At 35.5% G+C, this 15,375-nt stretch overlaps 1 protein-coding gene across 2 annotated transcripts; it reads right to left on the bottom strand.

The window, feature by feature from the left end:
* Positions 1–220: 220 nt before the first annotated feature.
* Positions 221–15,134, bottom strand: LOC150093596 (methylmalonyl-CoA epimerase, mitochondrial-like). 2 transcript variants are annotated; one of them, XM_090412875.1, is made up of 3 exons: positions 14,745–15,134; positions 5,132–5,292; positions 221–647 (listed from the first exon to the last, which is right to left on the bottom strand). In XM_090412875.1, the coding sequence occupies exons 2-3, from the start codon at positions 5,255–5,257 to the stop codon at positions 333–335; spliced, it is 441 nt and encodes a 146-aa protein (XP_090269001.1). In that variant the 5' UTR covers positions 5,258–5,292; positions 14,745–15,134; the 3' UTR covers positions 221–332. The 2 variants fall into 2 exon arrangements, with proteins under 2 accessions (XP_090269001.1, XP_090269000.1); XM_090412874.1 differs by having other exon boundaries at positions 5,132–5,343; positions 14,745–15,132.
* Between the last annotated feature and the right edge of the window lie 241 nt (positions 15,135–15,375).

Here is a 15,375-nt window from a genome sequence, read left to right as displayed (position 1 = left end):
AAACTGACTAATGAAATTTTTTGGCAACAGATCTCTACATACTTGCTTCAGTATAAACTACTTTTGTAAATTATTTATTGCTATTAAAGGATATTTTATTTAGTTAAAATGAGTTTTCTGAATGCAACAAAACTTACCTTATCATCAAACATGAATTTTTTTTTCTGTACCACTCAGCATAAAAGGTTAATAATTAAATAAAACTCAATAATAATAATAATAAAAACCATAATATCAGTTTTAATTTCATTATGATTACACTTTACACATAACTTTATCATACAATTTCACACAAGTCAAGCTTTAATTCAGAATATTTCTGCTAATAATCTTCATACTTCTTCTAATTCAATTAGAACACCTGCACAATCTTTAGGATGCAGAAAAACTACAGGCTTGCCATGGGCACCAATCTTTGGGGTCTCACTCAAAAGACGAATATTATGCTGTTTTATATCTGCCATGGCAGCTTTAATATTGTCTACTTCCAGACATATGTGATGGAGTCCACCAGACTTATTTTTTTCAAGGAAGTTTTGTACTGGACTCTTATCTCCCAATGGAAGTAACAGTTCCAGCTTTGTATTTCCAAGTTCTACAAAAACAGTATTAACTCCATGGTCAGGCAAAGCAGCTACATCACTTGTCTGAAAGTGAAAGATACAATAATCAAATAAAATATAATTTTAAATCTGAAATTCAGCTTTAACATAATATTAAATTAAGGCAATTTAATAAATATCATTAATTGACCTGTCAGATCAATGAATGTCTGAATGAAGTAACTCTAAAACATGCTATTGTGAATGAAAAGATGTTTGTCCATTACTTTTTTAATTTAGTCTTTCATCAAAGGTAAGAATTTTTTTTTTTTTTTTTTAAATACTTCATCTGCACTCCACACATGTAGCGCCATGTGTGGAGTGCAGATGAAGACAGACAGAAGTTTATTGATGCTTTATTTATTTATTTATTTTTTTGAAGAGCAAGTTGCAAATGTTTGGGAATACTTCATGAGGAAAGCATGGCAGCTTGGTCTGGCCTCTGTTCAAGTGGACGGAATAAAAAAAAGAAAAAAAAAAAAGAGAAAGAGGAGTAGCAGGTTTGGTGGGTTTGCAGTTGCACAGTAAGGGGAATGCTGGGAAACTAAGGTGCTTGTATTAACAAGTGCAACTGAAAAATTGACAATGCATGTCTTCATCCACAGCACCCAGTGAACCACCAGGTCTATAACACCACACCATATATTTTGTCCTGTTAGCCTCAACTTCCCACCAGACTCACTGCTACATGGAAAATTATTCCCATTACTGCTTTCATGAATTTCTATCCTCAATGCACCCAATCATCTGATATCATTAGTAGCATCCTCACCTCCTAACCTATTTCTTCTGTCATTCTTACTCTGCTGTTTAGCTCCCCAATGAGGACTAACATTTTCTTTATGTCAGCTGCTTTCGCCAATAACTTTACAAATTTCTCTATTTCTTCCTTTATAGAACTCCTTCTGTTGGCATTTGGCAAAAATAAATCTCATTGTGCTATTCTTCATTTTGATGTCTGCTCATATCGCTACTTGAAATTGTCTGCTATTCAAGATTATCATAATATTTAGTGTTGAACACTACAGCCAGTAGAAAGTTTATTTTGCTTGGTTACAAATTAAATTTCCAAAAAAAATTACATTCTTGCTTATTCCTTTATCCAAGTGTAAGCAAACAAAGTTTGAATGTGAAGTATCTTTGCTACAAGGCTACTTGTACATATAAGCTGATGACTTCAGCTTAATTGCCTGTATCCCATAACACAAAGCACACTTCCTTTTGGATGTGCATAATGTTATGCACATCTAAAAGGAAGTGCACATCACTTGCTTACACTTGGATAAAGGATAACTAAGAAAGCTAAGGATTAACTTTTTGGCAAGTTAATTTAATTTATAACCAAGTGCAAAAACTTTCTACAACTTTCTCCGATCCAGAGTATTTTAATGATAAGGTGATACACCTTTTCATTACTTGTACATGGGGTAATATGACTTTTGCATTAATTTAATCTTGTTATCTGTTCTAGGTCTGGTCCCACTGATGAAGCTTCAATAATGTTCAAGACTGGTCTGGGTAGTGGTCCTTCCATAATGCATAGCATTATGCACATCTGAAAGGATGCGAAAATATACATAACGGCAGACACAGTTTGAGCTCGAAAAGATGGTGGCGGAAGAAGAGGTTTTCATGGTGGATTTGGAGGTGGTGGTCGTGGCCATGGACAAGGCAGAGGATGAGGAAAGGAAGGTGAGAAGGAGTGGATATCAGTGTCATAGCTGGAAATACTTGTTAAGGATGGAAGAACAAAGACAACCGAAGATATTTGTTTTCACTTCCCATTAAGAAATTTGAAATAGATTTTTTACTAGGTTCCTCATTAGAAGATGAAGTTCTTGAGATTACTGATCCACATATCAGGAGTTGTTGACAAGGTACTGGAGAAGTTGGTCAAGAGCAAAATACAGGAGTGGATAGATGGAAATGGGATACTGTATGAAGGGGGGAGGGGAGAGACAACATGGTTTTTTGAAGGGTAGGTCATGCCTCAGTAACTTGTTCACATTTTATAATACAGTGACAGCTGTGCTGGATAAAGGTAATGGATTTACAGTGATACTGCTAGACTTTGCAAAAGTCTGACAGAATATCACATGAAATGTGATATCCTGCCTTGCAATAGGAAGCCCTCTATCTCCTCCTTGTGTGGACTTATTCATGGAAAAGTCCACACAAGGACTTTTTTGTGATATCCTGTCAACCTTATATCCATGTGCAATCAAACTGCAGCACATGGATATAAGGTTGGTGAGGTGGATAAGAGGATGGTTGGTGGAGAGACATCAGAGTAGTTTATTCAAGAGTATAGCCCAGAAGAAGGTCTGTGACTAGTGGCATGCAACAGAGCTCTATTCTTGGGCTGCTACTATTTAATTTGTACATTAATGGTGGAGAAAAAAAGATCTGAGAAGAACTGTTCAGTTGTTTGCCAATGATGTAAAATTGGGTAGAGCTACAGTGAACACAGGCATATTAAAATTTTGCAGGAAGATTTGGATAGACTGGCATTCTGGGCAAAAGAGAAATGTCAGTTTAATGTAGCAAAATGTAAGGTTATACATTTGTGAAAAGATTACCAGCTGTATACCACATTGATGGATATGTACTACAGGAAACTGATGAAGCCAGAGTGGTTAAAGCAGCTCATCAGATTGCTTGTACCGAAGAATACTTTGACAAGCAGGTTATTATTCCTCCTTACTGAGCCTTGATAATGCCCTCTTGACTACTGCTTGCAGATCTGGTCACTTGGGTTTCTTGGTGATGAGGAAGAGGTGGAAAGGATCCAGAGGTGAGTGACCAAGATGGTAGCAAGTCTATGGATGAATCTTACAGGAAGAGGTTGAAGATCTGTGGATTACAGAAATTGGATGACAGATGGAAAAGTAGTGATAAGATTGAGACATACAAATACTGAAGGGTTTTTATAAGATTAATACAGAGGAAATTTTTCAGAACAGGTCTGGTGGTGGAAGAACTAGGGGGCCATCCTTGGAGACTAAGCAAGAGTGTAGTTAGCAAGGGTGTTAAGAACTAGATTGATTTTTTTTTTGCTTGAAGAGTGGTGAATGAGCAGAATAGGCTGTCAGAGTCCAAATTTTTTTATGATGGAATGGAATAATCTACAAACAACTTTCAGGCCTTGCAATAGGAAGCCCTCTATCTCCTACTTGTGTGGACTTATTCATGGAAAAGTTCAAAAATGATGTCTTGTTATCTACAAATCCTAAACCGTCAATTTAGTGGAGATACGTAATATGGAAACACAGCATAGCTGAGTTATATGATTTTCTGGCATCTATTAACTCCTTCCACCATAAAATCAAATTCACCTTAGAACTTGAGAATGAAGGAAAATTACCTTTTCTAGACATTTTAATTATGAAAGAAACAGACAAAGGCATTTCTCTTAGTGTGTACCATAAGCCAACCCACACAGGTCATTATCTACATTTCTCCTCATTGCACCATATTTCACAAAAATTGGGAATTGTACATACTGAAAAAGAGGGCAATCTCTATTATAAGAGATGAAGGAACATTAATAGAAGAATTACATTCTATTCTCGAACACCAAAAGTTGGTGAACCTTTTATTGGTGAAATTTTACAAAAAAATTGCTAATCTCCTGAAATCTCATGACTTCAAACCAATTATGACAGTACGAAATCTGTTACACTCACCCAAGGACCACAACTCTTTCAACAAAAGATCCTGGAGTTTACAACATCCCATGTTCTTGTGGCCTTAATTACATAGGACAAACTTTGAGAAGTTTAGAAATAAGACAAAAAGGAACATATTGGAGATGTCAACAACAACAGAGAGGACAATTCAGGGTTGGTATTCCACTTCTCCAACACTCACCACAACATTGAACGGAATAAGAGCACCATGCCATACATAGAAGACTACAGCTTCTGCAACATAAAAGAGGCTAGAGTGGTAATCCACTCACAAGGTATCCTACACAGAAACCAAGGGATAATTCTGTGTGTGACATGTGGAAGTAGATCATCAGATCTCTAAATACAGAGTTTAATTTCTCTGCTAACTATTGGACACACCTGCTGAACAATGACTGACCATGTGCCTGTATCCACACTCCACGTGTTTCTATTGTACTTGTGTAATGGTTCCTATCCATTCGGTATTTTTTTAGTAATGTATTGATTCATAATCAAAACTAGTAGGCGACTAATAGTATCAAATCTTTACCACCAATAAACCCAGTGTTAATTATTTTTATTATGTTGTCAGAGTCTGTTGTGGGTGCCATGACTGTGAATGCATTCAAAGCAAAGTATGATAGATACTGCACAAATGTTGGATAGTGCTTGGAATGATGTTTAGGGCTACTTTATGGAGTCCTCCCTCTAAGGACTCCATGAAGTAGCCTGCAATAGTAATAATAATAACAATAATAGTAACATGAAATTTTGATAAGTGAGTAATAATTGCAAGTTTGTGTTCAGAGATACTTTGTCAAATAGATAAAATTCATTTCTAAAATATAGATTACTTACAGGTACCCCTAAAATATCTTTGTACAATTTCACTGCCTTATCCAAATTTGGTGTAGCTACAGCAACATGATTCACTCTAAGAATCTTCCAAGATTTCTGTGTTGCACTACTAGATGTGTGTAGCATATTAGTTATTCTGTAGACAGAAGAAGCCAGTCTTGCTAAATATAATGAATGGATTGAGAAAGCCATGAATGACAATTCTTTGTCACCTAATTTCAAAATTAAATTAGCAAACATTACTGCTTTATCCTTCAAGAGAGAATTACAAACTATCACACACACACAGAGTAATTATAGATATTTTAGTGTTTGAGAATGTAGTAATATTATACTCACCTTAAAATAAAACTGCCATTAGTAATACTAACAATCCATTACTAAATATAAGATTTAAGCTACTCACTTAACTATCTGATTTTAATTGACATATAATGCATCTGTATTATCAAAAAATAAATAAATAAATAAAATAAATTAAGAATTTTATTTTAAAAAATTGAAAAAAGACCACAAATTTTGTAACATCCAAAGCAAGTAAAAAATGTAGCTAAGAAACTAATGCATAATTCTTAAAGAAGTTGAAGAGTAAAAACTTTTTTGTATATTCATCAGTGGGACTCATTTTGGCTGATTTTCTAGAAATTTCTGTTCCTATTAACTCTGGGAATTTGCCCATTTTTTCTGTTATGGCTACCCCATGGTTTTGTATTACCTTTAAACAAAATTCTAATAAAGTATATCACAAATCAAATCACAAACTTATGTTTACTGAAACTGAAAACAGACTATAGAATCAACAAGAAAATTCCTTCCTTTAGCAAACTGCAACTTCGTCAATTATTTTTCCATACTACTTTATATTTTTTAAAATTGATAATCCTGCTCAAGAAAGGTTAGAAATGTAAACTACATTAGGCAAAGTAGGGTTACTAATCCTATCAGTCAGGCTTCAGTAATCCTGTTTTAGTGACAAATATGGTACCTGTCAAGCTATTTCAGGCCTCTAAATCAGCAGTGATGGGCTCACACCAGGTAAGAAACCAAATCATCTGCCACCTCCAAATTTCTCAAACATTAATGTCAGAGTGGGATTCTAAATAAACAGCCCATTAGTTATGAAGTGCCTATACTCCATTTATAGATCAGAAGTCCACAAGTTCGAAGTTGTAAAATCATGATTTCAGATCTTGTATTTCTTTCTTTTATAATAAAGAGATTTGATTTTTGACTGTTTCCTAGCAAACTAATTCATCCTATATTCTTTAATGTACTGTTCTATAGTGAAAGCACTTCTACATGGCACCAGAAAATTCTCAGCTTCAAGTTAGCAAAAGTATTTTATGAAAGCATCAGTTACTGCTGATCTCTCTGAATTTACAAGAAAAATAATGTCTACAGAACCATAAGCAAGCCTGGTTGGACAATGGAGTTTGAATCCCATTGGACATGGATGTTTGTGATTGTCTTATTAACTTTATGTGGAAAGGGAATCTGTAATTCTACCCCTTCAGCTAGAAGTGGATAGGATTGCAGATGTCCTTTCCACTCCCAGCACTCTAGGAGGTATACAGGAGTGACCATACAGCATCACACGTGAATAACTAACAGGAACTGTAAGTTATTCACGTGTAATGAAACCCTACAGGTGACAAAATGAAACCCTACAGCCACTCTACAAAGTAAAAATAGCACTTACATCTGTGCAGGAAAATATAACTCCAGTACTATTAGATCTAATTTGCAATTAAAAAGGGTAGATGCAATGACTAGTTAATAATTAAGGAAACTGCCAAGAATGTATACAGAAAACCTCGCTTAACGCGATTAATTAATCCATCAATTAATGCACGCTAAGCGAAATTGCGTTAAGCGAATACAATAAACAATAGGAATAATTATAATTCATCAGTTAGTGTAACTCTGAAAAAATATATATATATAATCTATATTAGAGGATAAATTCTTCCAAGTTAATAAAAATCAACTGCTTAAATTTTTATTTAGTAAATAAACATTTGATTGAGCTACTTTTTTTTACAAAAAAAAAAAAAATAATAAGTAAAGATGTTTGAACAATGCTCGACTTTCTCATCTTGTCATGCAATTTGCAATAGCTGACGACCACTTTATCAAGATTTCGGCAGAATTTGAAGCTTCATTCCATATCAGAATCAGCATCAAACAAAATTTCCTTATCATGCTCAAGTTCTATTGCAGTTAGCTTCTTGATCATAACATTCTCTTCTTGTTCTCACTCCTTATCTTCTTCAAATGCATGCTGTTCTTCTAGCTGAAGAAGATCATTCTCGTTTAACTGTTCTGAATGGGAATCGAGCAAGTTTCTCATGTCTTCATTATCCAGTTCATTAAATACAAGTTTCTTTTCCAATTTGCTGAATTCTTTAATAATGTCATCAGCTGGATTATTAAAACCAATGAAATCATTTGCACAGTGAGGTAAGACCTGCCACACAGTTCCTTTATTACTGCAGCTTTCTTTATCAGTCTTTCTCTGTTCCATATCAAGGGTTGAATATAATAAAGCCTTATATGTATCTAAATTGAAACAAAATGAAAAGTGATTGGGCAAGAGAACACAGATTGTATGTGTGCTTGCGATGATAGCTTTGAGTCAACTGCAGGGTGTTGCCGGCCACCGCCTGCTACATTGAAAAGTGCTGCTGCTCGCTGCAGATTGGCAACAAAAAATTTCGCATAACATAAAAAAATCGCGTTAGCTGATTAATCACTTGCTTAAAGCGGGAAATAGTATCATTTCACTCGGGCTAACTGATTATCATGTACATCAAATTCACATTAAGCGAGGTTTTCCTGCAATAACAAAGCAGCTGAAGTTATTTTCTGTTATAAGCTGTTTTCTTACTCCCCTGTGATAAGGCATATGACTACATGAAGGTCAAGAATAATGCAAGTTTAATAATAAAAATTATACATATTGCATTAAATAATTTGAACAAAAGTTATATTTGAATTGCATTTTCTGTGAAAAGTGGGAAGCAATACAGTATCAGACTTAAATGTTGGGTAATTGCATCAATAAATATTATAAACCTTCCATCAAATTAAGACTTAAAAAGGAATGAATGTGACAATATTTTTAATAAAAGTACAGGTGTGAACCAATTTTTCTCAGGTTTAGCATTCTGTCACTTATACTGCTTTGCTACTAAGACCTTGAGAGTGCTAACACACTGACTGCTGACTACAAGCTATCTTGTATTGTATTTGCAATATAACGTATTGGCACTGCCAGCAAGAGATAAATTAAATAAAATTGAATCAAATTACCTACATTACTATGAAAGACTTCACCAATGTCATCGACGATTTTGATAACAGAAAAGCAAGAAAAATAACATTTTAGACTGTTGAAATTAAAGTTTTACTTCAAAAATAAAGTCTTTTAATTTATTTCCCTATATCTCGTTTTGACTTTTTGTAGTATTTTTGGTGTGTATTGAGAGGGGTGGCAAACTCAGACTGCCCCAGTCCAAAAAAAGCTCTAGCTACGCCACTGTTCACAGAGGAGCGAGAGACTAAGTGTGTCTCATCTGATTTTAAATGGTGAATGGAAGAAAGAACTCATCCATAAATGATCTGGTGTTGCTCAGGTGAAAAAGGACTGTATTTGGTGCTATCACTGAATGACTGATATATCAACAAAAATCAGTGATAACGAACTTGAAAGAAAGATTCTTAAAGAATCCTAGCAAGAATTCAAAGTAGCCAAGGCCCATGTAAGAAACAGTTAAGATAGATTTCTTGACTATAGATCATTTAAAGGATAACCAACAAAATTGCTGGCCTGATTGGCTAGCATATCCGTTCTCGTTCTCCAGCCAAAAGGCTGTGGATTCAAATCCCACCATGGGCATGGTTGTCTGTGATCGTCTGTGAAAAATACTAGTGGTGGTAGTGGGCAATAGATGGCGTTGGTGTAGATGATGCAGTTCGCTGTAGTTGGTGGAATGAGTAGTGGAGATGGAGAGTTGTAGAGTAAGTGCCCTCCCTCAATGAGTCTTTGGACTCCTTGGAGGTGTCACATAATAATAATAATAAAAATCACTTAAATGCTAGAACAAGAACTGAGACTTATGACTGTAAAACAAACAAAGAACACAAAAGGAAGTGACTAGCGACACCAAAACAAATCCAAAGACAAAATTTAGCTGCAATACCAAGCAACACCAACTTGGCAATAGAAACAATTCCTATAAAAATTGGAGAAATAAATCAGCTAATGTAAATGCTACAGTGGTAGTTACAAAAGAACTTTGCTAGAGAATAAAAGATGAAAAGCAAAATCCCCAAAATGATAATTACACTTGGAATCAAAAATAAACTTTGAGCAGAGGCTAGCAATTTAAAGAATTTAAAACAGGAATGATATAAGTTGAAACAGAATAGATTGCCAAAATATCATCCATCTATTCACTGGACATCAACAGATGCCATATGGTCAATCAGATGTTTGGTGATATGTCACACCAGTATTCATTCAACAGGTGGTCCTGTTGTATTTTTTCTGCAGGCTTCAACTCTCTGCAGCTCAGTCACTCCACACACACACACACACACACACACACCATCCATTCATCTCATGAAAGGTTTACCTGCCCTCTTTTCTGGAAATTTACCTTCTATTACTGTTTTGAGAAGTTCCTCTTCTATCCTTTCAATGTGTCCAAAGTATTTCAACTTTCTTCTGTCAATATCCTTAAGGAGCCTCAAAATTCTGTCGATCCTTTCTAGCACCCATCCGTTTGTCCACCTTTCAGTATATGATATTGTCAACAGCCTTCTATAACATCACATCTCAAAAGTAGTAATGCTTCTTCTACCAGACTTCTTTGGGTTCTAAGTCTGACATCCATAAGTAGCTGTTGGAAAAAGCTGCATCCACAATCTTTGTTCCTGTGGAGATTGATCAATCCTTTCAACAGAAAGGATTGATCAATCCTAAAACAACAGAGACAGGTCTCTGTTGTTTTAGCCATTCCTAATCTTCATCTGAAGTCTTCTGAACAGCAATTCTTCATATCTGACTATGGATGTCAGACTTAGAACCTAAAGAAGTCTGGTAGGAAAAGCATTACTACTTTTGAGATGCGATGTTACAGACAATATCATATACTGAAAATATCATATACTGTTGACAATATCATATACTGAAAGGTGGACAAACGGATGGATATAGGGTTGATGAGATGGATAGGAGGGTGGTTGATGGAGAGATATCAGAGAGTAGTTTATTCAGGAGTAGAGTCCAAAAGAAGGCTTGTGACTAGTAGTCTGCCTCAGGGTTCTGTTCTTGGACCACTGCTGTTTAATTTGTTCATTAACGATATAGGAAAGGATCTGAGAGGAACTGTTCATTTGTTTGCTGATGATGCAAAGTTGGGTAAAGCAATAGTGAATCCACATGATGTCAAAATTTTGCAGGATGATTTGGATAGATTAGAAGACTGGGCTAAGGAGAACGATTGTCAGTTTAATGTGGCAAAGTGTAAGGTTATGCATTTTGGGGTGAAAAGAATAGCAGCAGTATACCACATTGTTGGAACTGTACTCCAGGAGATTGATGAGACCAGGGATTTGGGAGTGTTGGTGGACAGGGAGTTAAAGTTTAGGGGGGGCACATTGCAAAAGTGGCTAAATCAGCTCATCAGATCACTTGGTTACTGAAGAATACTTTGACGAGCAGAGACAAGCAAGTTATTGTTCCTTTTTATCGAGCCTTGATAAGACCCCATCTTGACTACTGCGCCCAGATCTGGGCGCCAAGGTTTCTTCTTGATAGGGAGAAGGTAGAGAGGATCCAGAGGCGAGTGATCAAGATGATAGCTGGTCTATGGAATGAACCTTATGAGAACAGGTTGAAGATCTGTGGGTTGCAGAAATTGGTTGATAGGCAGAAGAGGGGTGATATGATTGAGACATTCAAATTACTGAAGGGTTTTTACAAGATTAATTCAGAGGAAATTTTTCAGAGCAGGTCTCATGGTGAGAGAACTAGGGACCATCCATGGAAACTGGGCAAGAGTGTGGTTAGCAAGGGTGTTAGAACTAGGTTTTTTGCTTGAAGAGTGGTGAATGAGTGGAATAGGCTGCCATGACTATGAGTGAGTTCAAAGCAAAGTATGATAGATACTGTGTGGATGCTGAATAGTTGTTCTGGACATGATGTTTAGGGCCTCCCTCGATGAGTCTAAGGACTCCTTGGAGTTGCCCGTAATAATAATATTAATAATGGATCCCAGGTACGTGAATTTGCAGACTGCCTTGCTGAAATATCAGAAGAATTAAAACAAAGAACTGTGACCATGTGGCAAAAAAATAAAATAAAATAAATAAACATTCAAACTTAGCATTCAGTTTAAGACAAATCAACACATCAGTTTTACAGAAGTACTGATGGAAAACCCCCAAACATACTGAATGCCTGTACACAGAAGAAATAAGTTCTTGAAACAGCTCTGGGATAATCCAAAATAAAAATAAAAATTCAAACCAGATAAAATATGATGAAAATCAAATGAACAACATTCAGACAGAAGACCTGGTCATAAGAGAAATGGTTCAAAGGCAAGCTGAGAAAGTGGAGTGCACCAGGTAAAGATGAATTGCATGGGTTTTGGCTCAAAATACTTGTCCAGTACTTATGCTCGACTGACTCAGCAATATAACCTATTGCAAACAGGCTCAACTGAGAGTGGATGACAACATTTCTGATTTTCAAAGACAAAGAAAAAGGAGCTGTTCCAAGCAATTACTCTCAATAATTTGCCTACCAATAACATTTAAGTTATTCACTGGACTTCTAGCAACTTTGATTCTTCATTATTTATCAAAACATCAACTTATACCTATTGGACAAAAGAGTAGTTGCAAAAAATCCAGAGGAACAAATGAACTATTTTAATTGACAAAATGATTTTGAAAAATTCAAAAGGGTGAAAAAGAAAGTTTATATATGGCATGGATTGAATACAAGAAAAAAATCTGACTCCTTGTCACATATTCAGATTAAATATTTTTACTAGCTCCAAACATTTCTAGACATCAGAATATTCCTAGCAGAAGTTATGTGGTCAAATTCTGATAAAAATTTTCTAGAAGTTATGACTTCATTGATTATTAGTTGGGAACACCTAACAAATAGTCCATGGAGACAACATAGTCATGAATATCAAGACAGGAATTTTTCCAGGTGATTCATTATCACCTTTACTATTCATCCTAGTAATGATTCCTCTAACATTAATTCTAAAGAAAACTGGCTTTGAATATGAAAATATCAAGGAGATGTTTACTCCAGGAGACATCAACTCTCCTGGAGTAAAAAAGTCATCAAGGGAGAGAGATAGGTTTATATCATCAACAATATAGGCAATCCTGTAATCAGAGCAGGTATAACTGACTGGACACAAATCAATTTGGGTGCAGTTGATTGTATAATATGAAAATTAATGACAATAAATCATACCTTCTTTCATGCAGTGATGTAGATTGATTATACATAGCCAGGAAAAGTGGAGGAAGTGTATATTTAGAAGTTAAATAAAGGAGAAAAGTGAGTGCCAAAGCAAGCACAAAGTACTGAATGTGTCTCTCTTCCTCTTAATTGCACTTTTTATATTGTTTGGTGCAGGAAACCAAATGGCTTGTCATGGAGTCTGGTGTTAAGGAAGACGATTTTTATGCCTGTAGATGTGTGCTCATGAGTTGCCTGTTCTGGGGGATGAAAAACCCGTTTTTTTTCTTTTATTATTATTATTTGACACCTCCAGGGAGTCTAAAGACTCATTGAGGGAGGGCACTTGCTCTACAATTCTGTCTTCACCACTCAATCCACCAACTGACCTAAAACTCCACCAACACCATCTACCGGCGACCACCACCACTAGTTTTTCCACAGACAATCACAAACATCCATGCCCACAGCGGGATTCGAACTCGCAGCCTTTTGGCTGGAGAACAGATACGATAACTACTTGGCCAGCCTGTTTCTGGATGAAAAATCCCCTTCCTCCATATGAGACTGGCTAACTCACCTTTTTAGTCAAAAGAGACCAGATAAAGGTTCTTCATGTCTTGGAGAGGAATTGAACCCAGGTCTTTCCAACCAAAGGGCTTCATCTATATCAACTGAGCTACAGATGCTCACTGAATGTAGTAGATTGGAAAAGAAAAAAAGAAAAGAAGCATTAGGAGAAAGAAATTCAAAAGATCAGAAGGTTAGAAAAATAAAGTACCCTGTGGTCAATATTTGAAGGACACTGAAGGCATGTTGACAGTCTTGGCAATGGCTTCAGTAGGGCAACATTAGAAAGAGACAGAAGGTCTGATACTTCTTGCTAAAGAATAAACAGTACAAATGAATGCAATTAAGGCAAAGGATGAAGAGATCTGTAATGACAACATATGCCAACTATGCAGAGATGTAGAAACAGTGGACCATCTGATTAGTTCTTGTAACAAGATTGCTCAGACAGGCTATAATAATAATAAAAAAAAGCATACAAGCATAGGAAATATGGCTTCCTTACTTGCAAAACTCCTTGGGAACAGCTGAAAAAGTTATTGACAATGCAAAGATATTATGGGATTTTAAAATTCAGATAGATATCCAGAACACAACATGCCAGAAATCATTGAACATGTGATTTAATGGCATGGCAATACCAGGGGAGTAAAGTAGAATGTATGATATCTGGAAAATGAAAGTCAGCAAATCTGGAATAAAAGGGCAATAATAGTTCCAACTGTCATAGGAGCACTAAGATCAGCACCAAGAGTATTAACCTTCAGCTGTTAATAATAATGTCAAAAGATTCATCCTTTCTTCTTACCCCCACATGTCACTGATATGCTGTAGGAATTGCAACTTTTGTGTGGATCAGATACATATATTTTCTTGTGTGGATCATATATATATATATATATATATGAGAAAACTTTATTGCTGATGTTCATAGTTTGTTTCACTGGTTATTAATCAGCCTATTAAAGGCTTACACTTTAGAACCACAAAATCACAGCAGATTTAGGCACATGATTTCATTTAGAGAAATGGGGGATTCGTATGTATAATCTTGCTTTACAGTTAAGTAATATTAACACATTTTCGGTAATAATAGGATTGATTGCAGAAATACAGTGATAACGAAGAAGAAAACATCGAGGTATTATGATCTACCAAGCTAATACGGTGGTAAAGTTAAATATGGAATGAATATTTTTACTATAGTTGTTATTCCTCCTAAACAATGGGGGGGGGAACATCTCTGTGAAACCTTATTAGAAAATCCGTTAACTTACAGCGTCCTATTTAAATATATTGCATGTAAACAGCATGCTATATTCTAGTTTGTCCAAACATATATTATTGTAATTATTACATCAACTCTCCTGGAGTAAAAAACTCATCGAGGGAGACAGAGAGGTTTATACCATTAACAATTACATAAATTATATACGAAATATAATTGTTTAAGTTATTGAAGCCTTTGGCTCTTCATATATATAATAAGAAGTATACATTATATATATGAAACTTACATAGAAATAAATTAAATTGTATACTTACAAAGGAGCACTATTCGTTTTTTTCCGACATGCGCGCTAGACAAACAGATAGTGGAATATGTACACGTATACTTAAACTCTTAATACTGGTGTATCGTCATTGGTACTATCACCAACAAACATCTTCTCGTTCTCTTTAAGTAACTGCTTTTCCAAAGCCAATCTACGAGGACGAACAACAGTAAAGTAATTATAAACCTGCAAACCACACAACCCCATTCCTATAACAGTCAGTCCCATAAGACAAGAAACTACAGATTTATGTACGATGTCATAAATATAAGGCTTATTCGAAAATTTCCTCATTGCACTATCATTTACTTCGTCTTGAAAGTGCACAAAACAGCTGAAAACACGATAGTTTTTGTGAAAGTAGAGTATGCCACAGATACGAGACCCTTCGACACTTCTGCGCATGTCAAAAGGAAAATCCATTCCGTATTGTGGGATAAGTGTTTATTATTACAGGGTGGAAAATTAACTTCTCTTTTATGATCATTGTAGTTTTAAAGTGGTAACTATTTTGCTTGTATAACACTTGGAAAATTTTACGTATAAAGCACATGATTTCGCGTGTTGGTGACCAATTCGTATATCGCCTTATTTCTTTTCCCCCTTCAACATGAATTAAC

This window comes from Typopeltis vanoorti, chromosome 23 (genome assembly GCF_054136105.1).
Source record: "Typopeltis vanoorti isolate ZY-2024b chromosome 23, IOZ_Tvanoo_1.0, whole genome shotgun sequence".
Lineage (NCBI taxonomy): Eukaryota > Metazoa > Arthropoda > Arachnida > Uropygi > Thelyphonidae > Typopeltis > Typopeltis vanoorti.
Note: the sequence above shows the minus strand (reverse complement) of the source record. Positions and strands in the feature narration are given on the sequence as shown.

Coding starts and splice junctions, on each gene's coding strand:
- LOC150093596 (XM_090412874.1), bottom strand. CDS start 5,323: ATGGCTTTCTCAATCCATTCATTATATTTAGCAAGACTGGCTTCTTCT. Junction 648..5,131: donor AAGATATTTTAGGGGTACCT/GTAAGTAATCTA, acceptor TTTCACTTTCAG/ACAAGTGATGTAGCTGCTTT.